Source organism: Pseudophryne corroboree, chromosome 2 (genome assembly GCF_028390025.1).
Source record: "Pseudophryne corroboree isolate aPseCor3 chromosome 2, aPseCor3.hap2, whole genome shotgun sequence".
NCBI lineage: Eukaryota > Metazoa > Chordata > Amphibia > Anura > Myobatrachidae > Pseudophryne > Pseudophryne corroboree.
The window spans coordinates 38,751,599-38,764,111 of NC_086445.1; the positions used below are offsets into that span (position 1 = coordinate 38,751,599).

At 54.7% G+C, this 12,513-nt stretch overlaps 1 protein-coding gene across 6 annotated transcripts in view; it reads right to left on the reverse strand.

Moving 5' to 3' along the window:
- Nucleotides 1-12,513, reverse strand: part of PLEKHB1 (pleckstrin homology domain containing B1) — a 210,709-nt gene that overhangs the window by 30,269 nt on the left and 167,927 nt on the right. For all 6 annotated transcript variants that reach the window (XM_063951184.1, XM_063951186.1, XM_063951187.1 and 3 more), the window contains exon 2: nt 6,652-6,703. In XM_063951184.1, the coding sequence (XP_063807254.1) occupies nt 6,652-6,688 (37 nt within the window). In that variant the 5' untranslated portion in view covers nt 6,689-6,703. The remainder of the gene's footprint in view (nt 1-6,651; nt 6,704-12,513) is intronic.

Genomic DNA, 12,513 nt, shown 5'->3' on the forward strand with positions numbered 1-12,513 from the left:
CCACATCTGCTGTAGCGCTAATGTACATCCCTCCCCCTGACCTGCGCCCCCGTCACCACATCTGCTGTAGCGCTAATGTACACCCCTCCCCCTGACCTGCGCCCCCGTCACCACATCTGCTGGAGCGCTAATGTACATCCCTCCCCCTGACCTGCGCCCCCGTCACCACATCCGCTGTAGCGCTAATGTACATCCCTCCCCCTGACCTGCACCCCCGTCACCACATCTGCTGTAGCGCTAATGTACATCCCTCTCCCTGACCTGCGCCCCCGTCACCACATCTGCTGTAGCGCTAATGTACATCCCTCCCCCTGACCTGCGCCCCCGTCACCACATCTGCTGTAACGCTAATGTACATCCCTCCCCCTGACCTGCGCCCCGTCACTACATCTGCTGTACCGCTAATGTACATCCCTCCCCCTGACCTGCGCCCCCGTCACCACATCTGCTGTAGCGCTAATGTACATCCCTCCCCCTGACCTGCGCCCCCGTCACCACATCTGCTGTAGCGCTAATGTACATCCCTCCCCCTGACCTGCGCCCCCGTCACCACATCTGCTGTAACGCTAATGTACATCCCTCCCCCTGACCTGCGCCCCGTCACTACATCTGCTGTACCGCTAATGTACATCCCTCCCCCTGACCTGCGCCCCCGTCACCACATCTGCTGTAGCGCTAATGTACACCCCTCCCCCTGACATGCGCCCCCGTCACCACATCTGCTGTAACGCTAATGTACATCCCTCCCCCTGACCTGCGCCCCCGTCACCACATCTGCTGTAACGCTAATGTACACCCCTCCCCCTGACCTGCGCCCCCGTCACCACATCTGCTGTAGCGCTAATGTACACCCCTCCCCCTGACCTGCGCCCCCGTCACCACATCTGCTGTAACGCTAAAGTACATCCCTCCCCCTGACCTGCGCCCCCGTCACCACATCTGCTGTAACGCTAATGTACACCCCTCCCCCTGACCTGCGCCCCCGTCACCACATCTGCTGTAACGCTAATGTACATCCCTCCCCCTGACCTGCCCCCCCGTCACCACATCTGCTGTAGCGCTAATGTACACCCCTCCCCCTGACCTGCGCCCCGTCACCACATCTGCTGTAACGCTAATGTACACCCCTCCCCCTGACCTGCGCCCCCGTCACCACATCTGCTGTAGCGCTAATGTACACCCCTCCCCCTGACCTGCGCCCAGTCACCACATCTGCTGTAGCGCTAATCTACACCCCTCCCCCTGACCTGCGCCCCCGTCACCACATCTGCTGTAACGCTAATGTACACCCCTCCCCCTGACCTGCGCCCCCGTCACCACATCTGCTGGAGCGCTAATGTACATCCCTCCCCCTGACCTGCACCCCCGTCACCACATCCGCTGTAGCGCTAATGTACATCCCTCCCCCTGACCTGCGCCCCCGTCACCACATCTGCTGTAGCGCTAATGTACATCCCTCCCCCTGACCTGCGCCCCCGTCACCACATCTGCTGTAACGCTAATGTACATCCCTCCCCCTGACCTGCGCCCCGTCACTACATCTGCTGTACCGCTAATGTACATCCCTCCCCCTGACCTGCGCCCCCGTCACCACATCTGCTGTAGCGCTAATGTACATCCCTCCCCCTGACCTGCGCCCCCGTCACCACATCTGCTGTAACGCTAATGTACATCCCTCCCCCTGACCTGCGCCCCCGTCACCACATCTGCTGTAACGCTAATGCACACCCCTCCCCCTGACCTGCGCCCCCGTCACCACATCTGCTGTAGCGCTAATGTACACCCCTCCCCCTGACCTGCGCCCCCGTCACCACATCTGCTGTAACGCTAAAGTACATCCCTCCCCCTGACCTGCGCCCCCGTCACCACATCTGCTGTAACGCTAATGTACACCCCTCCCCCTGACCTGCGCCCCCGTCACCACATCTGCTGTAGCGCTAATGTACACCCCTCCCCCTGACCTGCGCCTCCGTCACCACATCTGCTGTAACGCTAATGTACACCCCTCCCCCTGACCTGCGCCCCCGTCACCACATCTGCTGTAGCGCTAATGTACACCCCTCCCCCTGACCTGCGCCCAGTCACCACATCTGCTGTAGCGCTAATCTACACCCCTCCCCCTGACCTGCGCCCCCGTCACCACATCTGCTGTAACGCTAATGTACACCCCTCCCCCTGACCTGCGCCCCCGTCACCACATCTGCTGTAACGCTAATGTACATCCCTCCCCCTGACCTGCGCCCCCGTCACCACATCTGCTGTAGCGCTAATCTACACCCCTCCCCCTGACCTGCGCCCCCGTCACCACATCTGCTGTAACGCTAATGTACATCCCTCCCCCTGACCTGCACCCCGTCACCACATCTGCTGTAGCGCTAATGTACACCCCTCCCCCTGACCTGCGCCCCCGTCACCACATCTGCTGTAACGCTAATGTACACCCCTCCCCCTGACCTGCGCCCCCGTCACCACATCTGCTGTAGCGCTAATGTACACCCCTCCCCCTGACCTGCGCCCCCGTCACCACATCTGCTGTAACGCTAATGTACACCCCTCCCCCTGACCTGCGCCCCCGTCACCACATCTGCTGTAGCGCTAATGTACACCCCTCCCCCTGACCTGCGCCCAGTCACCGCATCTGCTGTAACGCTAATGTACACCCCTCCCCCTGACCTGCGCCCCCGTCACCACATCTGCTGTAGCGCTAATCTACACCCCTCCCCCTGACCTGCGCCCCCGTCACATCTGCTGTAACGCTAATGTACACCCCTCCCCCTGACCTGCGCCCCCGTCACCACATCTGCTGTAACGCTAATGTACATCCCTCCCCCTGACCTGCGCCCCCGTCACCACATCTGCTGTAGCACTAATGTACATCCCTCCCCCTGACCTGCGCCCCCGTCACCACATCTGCTGTAACGCTAATGTACACCCCTCCCCCTGACCTGCGCCCCCGTCACCACATCTGCTGTAACGCTAATGTACATCCCTCCCCCTGACCTGCGCCCCCGTCACCACATCTGCTGTAGCGCTAATGTACATCCCTCCCCCTGACCTGCGCCCCCGTCACCACATCTGCTGTAGCGCTAATGTACTTCCCTCCCCCTGACCTGCGCCCCCGTCACCACATCTGCTGTAACGCTAATGTACACCCCTCCCCCTGACCTGCGCCCCCGTCACCACATCTGCTGTAGCGCTAATGTACACCCCTCCCCCTGACCTGCGCCCAGTCACCACATCTGCTGTAGCGCTAATCTACACCCCTCCCCCTGACCTGCGCCCCCGTCACCACATCTGCTGTAACGCTAATGTACACCCCTCCCCCTGACCTGCGCCCCCGTCACCACATCTGCTGTAACGCTAATGTACATCCCTCCCCCTGACCTGCGCCCCCGTCACCACATCTGCTGTAGCGCTAATCTACACCCCTCCCCCTGACCTGCGCCCCCGTCACCACATCTGCTGTAACGCTAATGTACATCCCTCCCCCTGACCTGCACCCCGTCACCACATCTGCTGTAGCGCTAATGTACACCCCTCCCCCTGACCTGCGCCCCCGTCACCACATCTGCTGTAACGCTAATGTACACCCCTCCCCCTGACCTGCGCCCCCGTCACCACATCTGCTGTAGCGCTAATGTACACCCCTCCCCCTGACCTGCGCCCCCGTCACCACATCTGCTGTAACGCTAATGTACACCCCTCCCCCTGACCTGCGCCCCCGTCACCACATCTGCTGTAGCGCTAATGTACACCCCTCCCCCTGACCTGCGCCCAGTCACCGCATCTGCTGTAACGCTAATGTACACCCCTCCCCCTGACCTGCGCCCCCGTCACCACATCTGCTGTAGCGCTAATCTACACCCCTCCCCCTGACCTGCGCCCCCGTCACATCTGCTGTAACGCTAATGTACACCCCTCCCCCTGACCTGCGCCCCCGTCACCACATCTGCTGTAACGCTAATGTACATCCCTCCCCCTGACCTGCGCCCCCGTCACCACATCTGCTGTAGCACTAATGTACATCCCTCCCCCTGACCTGCGCCCCCGTCACCACATCTGCTGTAACGCTAATGTACACCCCTCCCCCTGACCTGCGCCCCCGTCACCACATCTGCTGTAACGCTAATGTACATCCCTCCCCCTGACCTGCGCCCCCGTCACCACATCTGCTGTAGCGCTAATGTACATCCCTCCCCCTGACCTGCGCCCCCGTCACCACATCTGCTGTAGCGCTAATGTACTTCCCTCCCCCTGACCTGCGCCCCCGTCACCACATCTGCTACAGCGCTAATGTACACCCCTCCCCCTGACCTGCGCCCCCGTCCCCACATCTGCTGTAGCGCTAATGTACATCCCTCCCCCTGACCTGCCCCCGTCACCACATCTGCTGTAGCGCTAATGTACATCCCTCCCCCTGACCTGCACCCCCGTCACCACATCTGCTGTAGCGCTAATGTACATCCCTCCCCCTGACCTGCACCCCCGTCACCACATCTGCTGTAGCGCTAATGTACACCCCTCCCCCTGACCTGCGCCCCCGTCACCACATCTGCTGTAGCGCTAATGTACACCCCTCCCCCTGACCTGCGCCCCCGTCACCACATCTGCTGTAGCGCTAATGTACATCCCTCCCCCTGACCTGCGCCCCCGTCACCACATCTGCTGTAGCGCTAATGTACTTCCCTCCCCCTGACCTGCGCCCCCGTCACCACATCTGCTGTAACGCTAATGTACATCCCTCCCCCTGACCTGCGCCCCCGTCACCACATCTGCTGTAGCGCTAATGTACATCCCTCCCCCTGACCTGCGCCCCCGTCACCACATCTGCTGTAACGCTAATGTACACCCCTCCCCCTGACCTGCGCCCCCGTCACCACATCTGCTGTAACGCTAATGTACATCCCTCCCCCTGACCTGCGCCCCCGTCACCACATCTGCTGTAGCGCTAATGTACATCCCTCCCCCTGACCTGCGCCCCCGTCACCACATCTGCTGTAGCGCTAATGTACTTCCCTCCCCCTGACCTGCGCCCCCGTCACCACATCTGCTACAGCGCTAATGTACACCCCTCCCCCTGACCTGCGCCCCCGTCCCCACATCTGCTGTAGCGCTAATGTACATCCCTCCCCCTGACCTGCCCCCGTCACCACATCTGCTGTAGCGCTAATGTACATCCCTCCCCCTGACCTGCACCCCCGTCACCACATCTGCTGTAGCGCTAATGTACATCCCTCCCCCTGACCTGCACCCCCGTCACCACATCTGCTGTAGCGCTAATGTACACCCCTCCCCCTGACCTGCGCCCCTGTCACCACATCTGCTGTAACGCTAATGTACATCCCTCCCCCTGACCTGCCCCCCCGTCACCACATCTGCTGTAGCGCTAATGTACATCCCTCCCCCTGACCTGCACCCCCGTCACCACATCTGCTGTAGCGCTAATGTACACCCCTTCCCCTGACCTGCGCCCCCGTCACCACATCTGCTGTAGCGCTAATGTACATCCCTCCCCCTGACCTGCGCCCCGTCACCACATCTGCTGTAGCGCTAATGTACATCCCTCCCCCTGACCTGCCCCCCCGTCACCACATCTGCTGTAGCGCTAATGTACATCCCTCCCCCTGACCTGCCCCCCGTCACCACATCTGCTGTAGCGCTAATGTACATCCCTCCCCCTGACCTGCGCCCCCGTCACCACATCTGCTGTAGCGCTAATGTACATCCCTCCCCCTGACCTGCGCCCCCGTCACCACATCTGCTGTAGCGCTAATGTACATCCCTCCCCCTGACCTGCGCCCCGTCACCACATCTGCTGTAGCGCTAATGTACATCCCTCCCCCTGACCTGCGCCCACATCACCACATCTGCTGTAATGCTATTGTACATCCCTCCCCCTGACCTGCGCCCCCGTCACCACATCTGCTGTAGCGCTAATGTACATCCCTCCCCCTGACCTGCGCCCCGTCACCACATCTGCTGTAGCGCTAATGTACATCCCTCCCCCTGACCTGCCCCCCCGTCACCACATCTGCTGTAGCGCTAATGTACATCCCTCCCCCTGACCTGCCCCCCGTCACCACATCTGCTGTAGCGCTAATGTACATCCCTCCCCCTGACCTGCGCCCCCGTCACCACATCTGCTGTAGCGCTAATGTACATCCCTCCCCCTGACCTGCGCCCCCGTCTCATCTGCTGTAGCGCTAATGTACATCCCTCCCCCTGACCTGCGCCCCCATCACCACATCTGCTGTAGCGCTAATGTACACCCCTCCCCCTGACCTGCGCCCCCGTCACCACATCCGCTGTAGCGCTAATGTACATCCCTCTCCCTGACCTGCGCCCCCGTCACATCTGCTGTAGCGCTAATGTACTTCCCTCCCCCTGACCTGCGCCCCCATCACCACATCTGCTGTAGCGCTAATGTACACCCCTCCCCCTGACCTGCGCCCCCGTCACCACATCCGCTGTAGCGCTAATGTACATCCCTCTCCCTGACCTGCGCCCCCGTCACCACATCTGCTGTAACGCTAATGTACACCCCTCCCCCTGACCTGCGCCCAGTCACCACATCTGCTGTAGCGCTAATGTACACCCCTCCCACATATATATGTATGAGAGTCGCCAGAGAAATAGGATAAAGCAACTTACTCTGCCGCCACAGCCACCCGCTCTTCACCACGGCCATCTCCTGAGGATTACCCTACAGGAAACACAGAGGCGGAGATTAGCAGCTGCACAAGGACGTCAGCATCAATTACATGGAAGGTCAGCATATACTAAGGTGTATGTCATACATACAAAGGGGATACGGTCATTAGGTCGATCACTATAGGTCGACAAGTCAAAAGGTTGACATGAGTTTTTCACATTTTTTTTTTACTTTTTCATACTTTACGATCCATGTGGACTACGATTGGGAATAGTAACGAAGCGCGAGCCATGCGAGGGGACACTGTGCAATAATTAGGGTTCCCCGTCACTTTACGAAGAAAACAACACTGTAAAATGTACTGTAAACGACACTGAAAAAGTAAAAAAAACTCATGCCGACCTAATGACCCTGTCGACCTAAGTTGTGTAGACCCAACGACCCATACCCCACACAAAGGCACAGTACCACCTCTCTTGTTCTGTATGCTGGATGTAATTCTCAGTATATGTCCCTATCCTCTATGTTTGGAGAACAGCACAGTGCCGCTTCTCTTGTTCTGTATGCTTGGTGTAATTCTCAGTATATGTTCCTATTCTGTATGTATGTGGTACAGCACAGTGCCGCCTCTCTTGTTCTGTACGCTGGGTGTAATTCTCAGTATATGTTCCTATTCTGTATGTATGTGGTACAGCACAGTGCCGCCTCTCTTGTTCTGTACGCTGGGTGTAATTCTCAGTATATGTTCCTATTCTGTATGTATGGGGTACAGCACAGTACCACCTCTCTTGTTCTGTACGCTGGGTGTAATTCTCAGTATATGTCCCTATCCTATATGTATGGAGAACAGCACAGTGCCACCTCTCTGTTCTGTATGCTGGGTGTAATTCTCAGTATATGTCCCTATCCTGTATGTATGGAGAACAGCACAGTGCCACCTCTCTTGTTCTGTATGCTGGGTGTAATTCTCAGTATATGTCCCTATCCTGTATGTATGGAGAACAGCACAGTGCCGCTTCTCTTGTTCTGTATGCTTGGTGTAATTCTCAGTATATGTTCCTATTCTGTATGTATGTGGTACAGCACAGTGCCGCCTCTCTTGTTCTGTAGGCTGGGTGTAATTCTCAGTATATGTTCCTATTCTGTATGTATGGGGTACAGCACAGTACCACCTCTCTTGTTCTGTACGCTGGGTGTAATTCTCAGTATATGTCCCTATCCTATATGTATGGAGAACAGCACAGTGCCACCTCTCTGTTCTGTATGCTGGGTGTAATTCTCAGTATATGTCCCTATCCTGTATGTATGGAGAACAGCACAGTGCCACCTCTCTGTTCTGTATGCTGGGTGTAATTCTCAGTATATGTCCCTATCCTGTATGTATGGAGAACAGCACAGTGCCACCTCTCTTGTTCTGTATGCTGGATGTAATTCTCAGTATATGTCCCTATCCTCTATGTTTGGAGAACAGCACAGTGCCGCTTCTCTTGTTCTGTATGCTTGGTGTAATTCTCAGTATATGTTCCTATTCTGTATGTATGTGGTACAGCACAGTGCCGCCTCTCTTGTTCTGTACGCTGGGTGTAATTCTCAGTATATGTTCCTATTCTGTATGTATGTGGTACAGCACAGTGCCGCCTCTCTTGTTCTGTACGCTGGGTGTAATTCTCAGTATATGTTCCTATTCTGTATGTATGGGGTACAGCACAGTACCACCTCTCTTGTTCTGTACGCTGGGTGTAATTCTCAGTATATGTCCCTATCCTATATGTATGGAGAACAGCACAGTGCCACCTCTCTGTTCTGTATGCTGGGTGTAATTCTCAGTATATGTCCCTATCCTGTATGTATGGAGAACAGCACAGTGCCACCTCTCTTGTTCTGTATGCTGGGTGTAATTCTCAGTATATGTCCCTATCCTGTATGTATGGAGAACAGCACAGTGCCGCTTCTCTTGTTCTGTATGCTTGGTGTAATTCTCAGTATATGTTCCTATTCTGTATGTATGTGGTACAGCACAGTGCCGCCTCTCTTGTTCTGTAGGCTGGGTGTAATTCTCAGTATATGTCCCTATCCTATATGTATGGAGAACAGCACAGTGCCACCTCTCTGTTCTGTATGCTGGGTGTAATTCTCAGTATATGTCCCTATCCTGTATGTATGGAGAACAGCACAGTGCCGCTTCTCTTGTTCTGTATGCTGGGTGTAATTCTCAGTATTTGTCCGTAACCTGTATGTATGGAGAACAGCACAGTGCCACCTCTCTTGTTCTGTATGCTGGGTGTAATTCTCAGTATATGTCCCTATCCTATATGTATGGAGAACAGCACAGTGCCACCTCTCTGTTCTGTATGTTGGGTGTAATTCTCAGTATATGTCCCTATCCTGTATGTATGGAGAACAGCACAGTGCCGCTTCTCTTGTTCTGTATGCTGGGTGTAATTCTCAGTATTTGTCCGTAACCTGTATGTATGGAGAACAGCACAGTGCCACCTCTCTTGTTCTGTATGCTGGGTGTAATTCTCAGTATATGTCCCTATCCTGTATGTATGGAGAACAGCACAGTGCCGCCTCTCTTGTTCAATATGCTGGGTGTAATTCTCAGTATATGTCCCTATCCTGTATGTATGGGGTACAGCACAGTACCACCTCTCTTGTTCTGTACGCTGGGTGTAATTCTCAGTATATGTCCCTATCCCCTATGTATGGAGAACAGCACAGTGCAGCCTCTCTTGTTCTGTATGCTGGGTGTAATTCTCAGTATTTGTCCGTATCCTGTAGGTATGGAGAATAGCACAGTGCCACCTCTCTTGTTCTGTATGCTGGGTGTAATTCTCAGCATATGTCCCTATCCTGTATGTATGGGGTACAGCACAGTACCACCTCTCTTGTTCTGTATGCTGGATGTAATTCTCAGTATATGTCCCTATCCTCTATGTTTGGAGAACAGCACAGTGCCGCTTCTCTTGTTCTGTATGCTTGGTGTAATTCTCAGTATATGTTCCTATTCTGTATGTATGTGGTACAGCACAGTGCCGCCTCTCTTGTTCTGTACGCTGGGTGTAATTCTCAGTATATGTTCCTATTCTGTATGTATGTGGTACAGCACAGTGCCGCCTCTCTTGTTCTGTACGCTGGGTGTAATTCTCAGTATATGTTCCTATTCTGTATGTATGGGGTACAGCACAGTACCACCTCTCTTGTTCTGTACGCTGGGTGTAATTCTCAGTATATGTCCCTATCCTATATGTATGGAGAACAGCACAGTGCCACCTCTCTGTTCTGTATGCTGGGTGTAATTCTCAGTATATGTCCCTATCCTGTATGTATGGAGAACAGCACAGTGCCACCTCTCTTGTTCTGTATGCTGGGTGTAATTCTCAGTATATGTCCCTATCCTGTATGTATGGAGAACAGCACAGTGCCGCTTCTCTTGTTCTGTATGCTTGGTGTAATTCTCAGTATATGTTCCTATTCTGTATGTATGTGGTACAGCACAGTGCCGCCTCTCTTGTTCTGTAGGCTGGGTGTAATTCTCAGTATATGTTCCTATTCTGTATGTATGGGGTACAGCACAGTACCACCTATCTTGTTCTGTACGCTGGGTGTAATTCTCAGTATATGTCCCTATCCTATATGTATGGAGAACAGCACAGTGCCACCTCTCTGTTCTGTATGCTGGGTGTAATTCTCAGTATATGTCCCTATCCTGTATGTATGGAGAACAGCACAGTGCCGCTTCTCATGTTCTGTATGCTGGGTGTAATTCTCAGTATTTGTCCGTAACCTGTATGTATGGAGAACAGCACAGTGCCACCTCTCTTGTTCTGTATGCTGGGTGTAATTCTCAGTATATGTCCCTATCCTGTATGTATGGAGAACAGCACAGTGCCGCCTCTCTTGTTCAATATGCTGGGTGTAATTCTCAGTATATGTCCCTATCCTGTATGTATGGGGTACAGCACAGTACCACCTCTCTTGTTCTGTACGCTGGGTGTAATTCTCAGTATATGTCCCTATCCCCTATGTATGGAGAACAGCACAGTGCCGCCTCTCTTGTTCTGTATGCTGGGTGTAATTCTCAGTATTTGTCCCTATCCTGTATGTATGGAGAACAGCACAGTGCCACCTCTCTTGTTCTGTACGCTGGGTGTAATTCTCAGTATATGTCCCTATCCTGTATGTATGGGGTACTGCACAGTACCACCTCTCCTGTTCAGTACGCTGGGTGTAACTCTCAGTATTTGTCCCTATCCTGTATGTATGGAGAACAGCACAGTGCCATCTCTCTTGTTCTGTACGCTGGGTGTAATTCTCAGTATATGTCCCTATCCTGTATGTATGGGGTACTGCACAGTACCACCTCTCCTGTTCAGTACGCTGGGTGTAACTCTCAGTATTTGTCCCTATCCTGTATGTAAGGAGAACAGCACAGTACCACCTCCCTTGTTCTGTATGCTGGGTGTAATTCTCAGTATATGTCCCTATCCTGTATGTATGGGGTACAGCACAGTACCACCTTCCTTGTTCTGTACGCTGGGTGTAATTCTGGATATAAGCTGTGCAGGGGGAATTAGATGTGGGAGGGGCGTGTCCTAGCTCAGATCTCATATGCAGCACAGGAATGAAGGTGTCCATCATGCGTGGGCTACATGAAAAAACAGCCAGTATTTACCCTGCATGCAAACATAATGGGTGTGATACCATTTACCGGCGGCTGGAAGGGTGTGGGTCATTTGGTCGACAAGACTTAGGTCGACAGTCATTAGGTTGACGTGGAGAAAGGGCGACATGAGTTTTTTTACCTTTTTTTTTTGTGTCGTTTTCTTCGTAAAGTGACTTGGAACCCAAATTAGTGCACCGTGTCCCCTCGGTTCGGGCAAGGTGCCTCGCTCCGCTACCGCTGCGTTCGGCACAGATTACCGTTCCCAATTGTAGTCCACGTGGATCGTAAAGTATGAAAAACGTTAGAAAAAAAATTGAATTTTTTTTTTTTTAAAACTCATGTCAACCTAATGACCGTAAGCCTGGTTGGGATGCCTGTGGTCATATGACTGACAGCGGCATCCCAATAGAGGAGATCCCGACAGGGGTGAGGTAAGTGTACTACCTTCCCCACCAACCCCCCTAATCCTCCCTCCCTGCAGCCTATCCCTAACCCTCCCTCTCTGTAGCCTATCCCTAACCCTTCCCCGCAACCTATCCCTAACCCTCTCTCTCCGCAGCCAATCCCTAACCCTCCCTCCCCGCAGCCTATCCCTAACCCTCCCTCCCTGCAGCCTATCCCTAACCCTCCCTCCCCGCAGCCAATCCCTAACCCTTCCTCCCCGCCGCCTTATCCCTAACCCTCCCTCCCCGCCGCCTTATCCCTAACATTCTTTCCCCCTGAAGCCTAAACTTAATCCCCCCTCCCCACAGCCTAACCCTAACCCCCCTTCCCTGCAACCTAACCCTAATCCTCCCAGGGGTTGCCTAAATCTAATCCCCCCTCCCCGCAGCTTAACCCTAACCCTCCCACCCCTGCAGCCTAAGCCTAACCCCCCCTCCCGGCAGCCTAGCCCTAACCCTCCCCAGGGGTGCCTAAACCTAACCCCCCTCCCCCTTCCCAGAGGTGCCTAACCCTAACCACCCCCCAACCCGCACCTAAATCTAACCCTCCTTCCCCCGCAGCCTAACCCTAACCCTCCCCTCCCACAGCCTAACCCTAATCCTCCCCGGCGGTGCCTAAACCTACCTGCAGCCTAACCTTTACCCCTCTTTCCCCACAGCCTAACCCTCCCAGGAGGTGCCTGATCCTAACCCCCCCCCCCCCCCCCTTCCCCACATCCTAACACTAACACTCCCACCCCTGCAGCCTAACC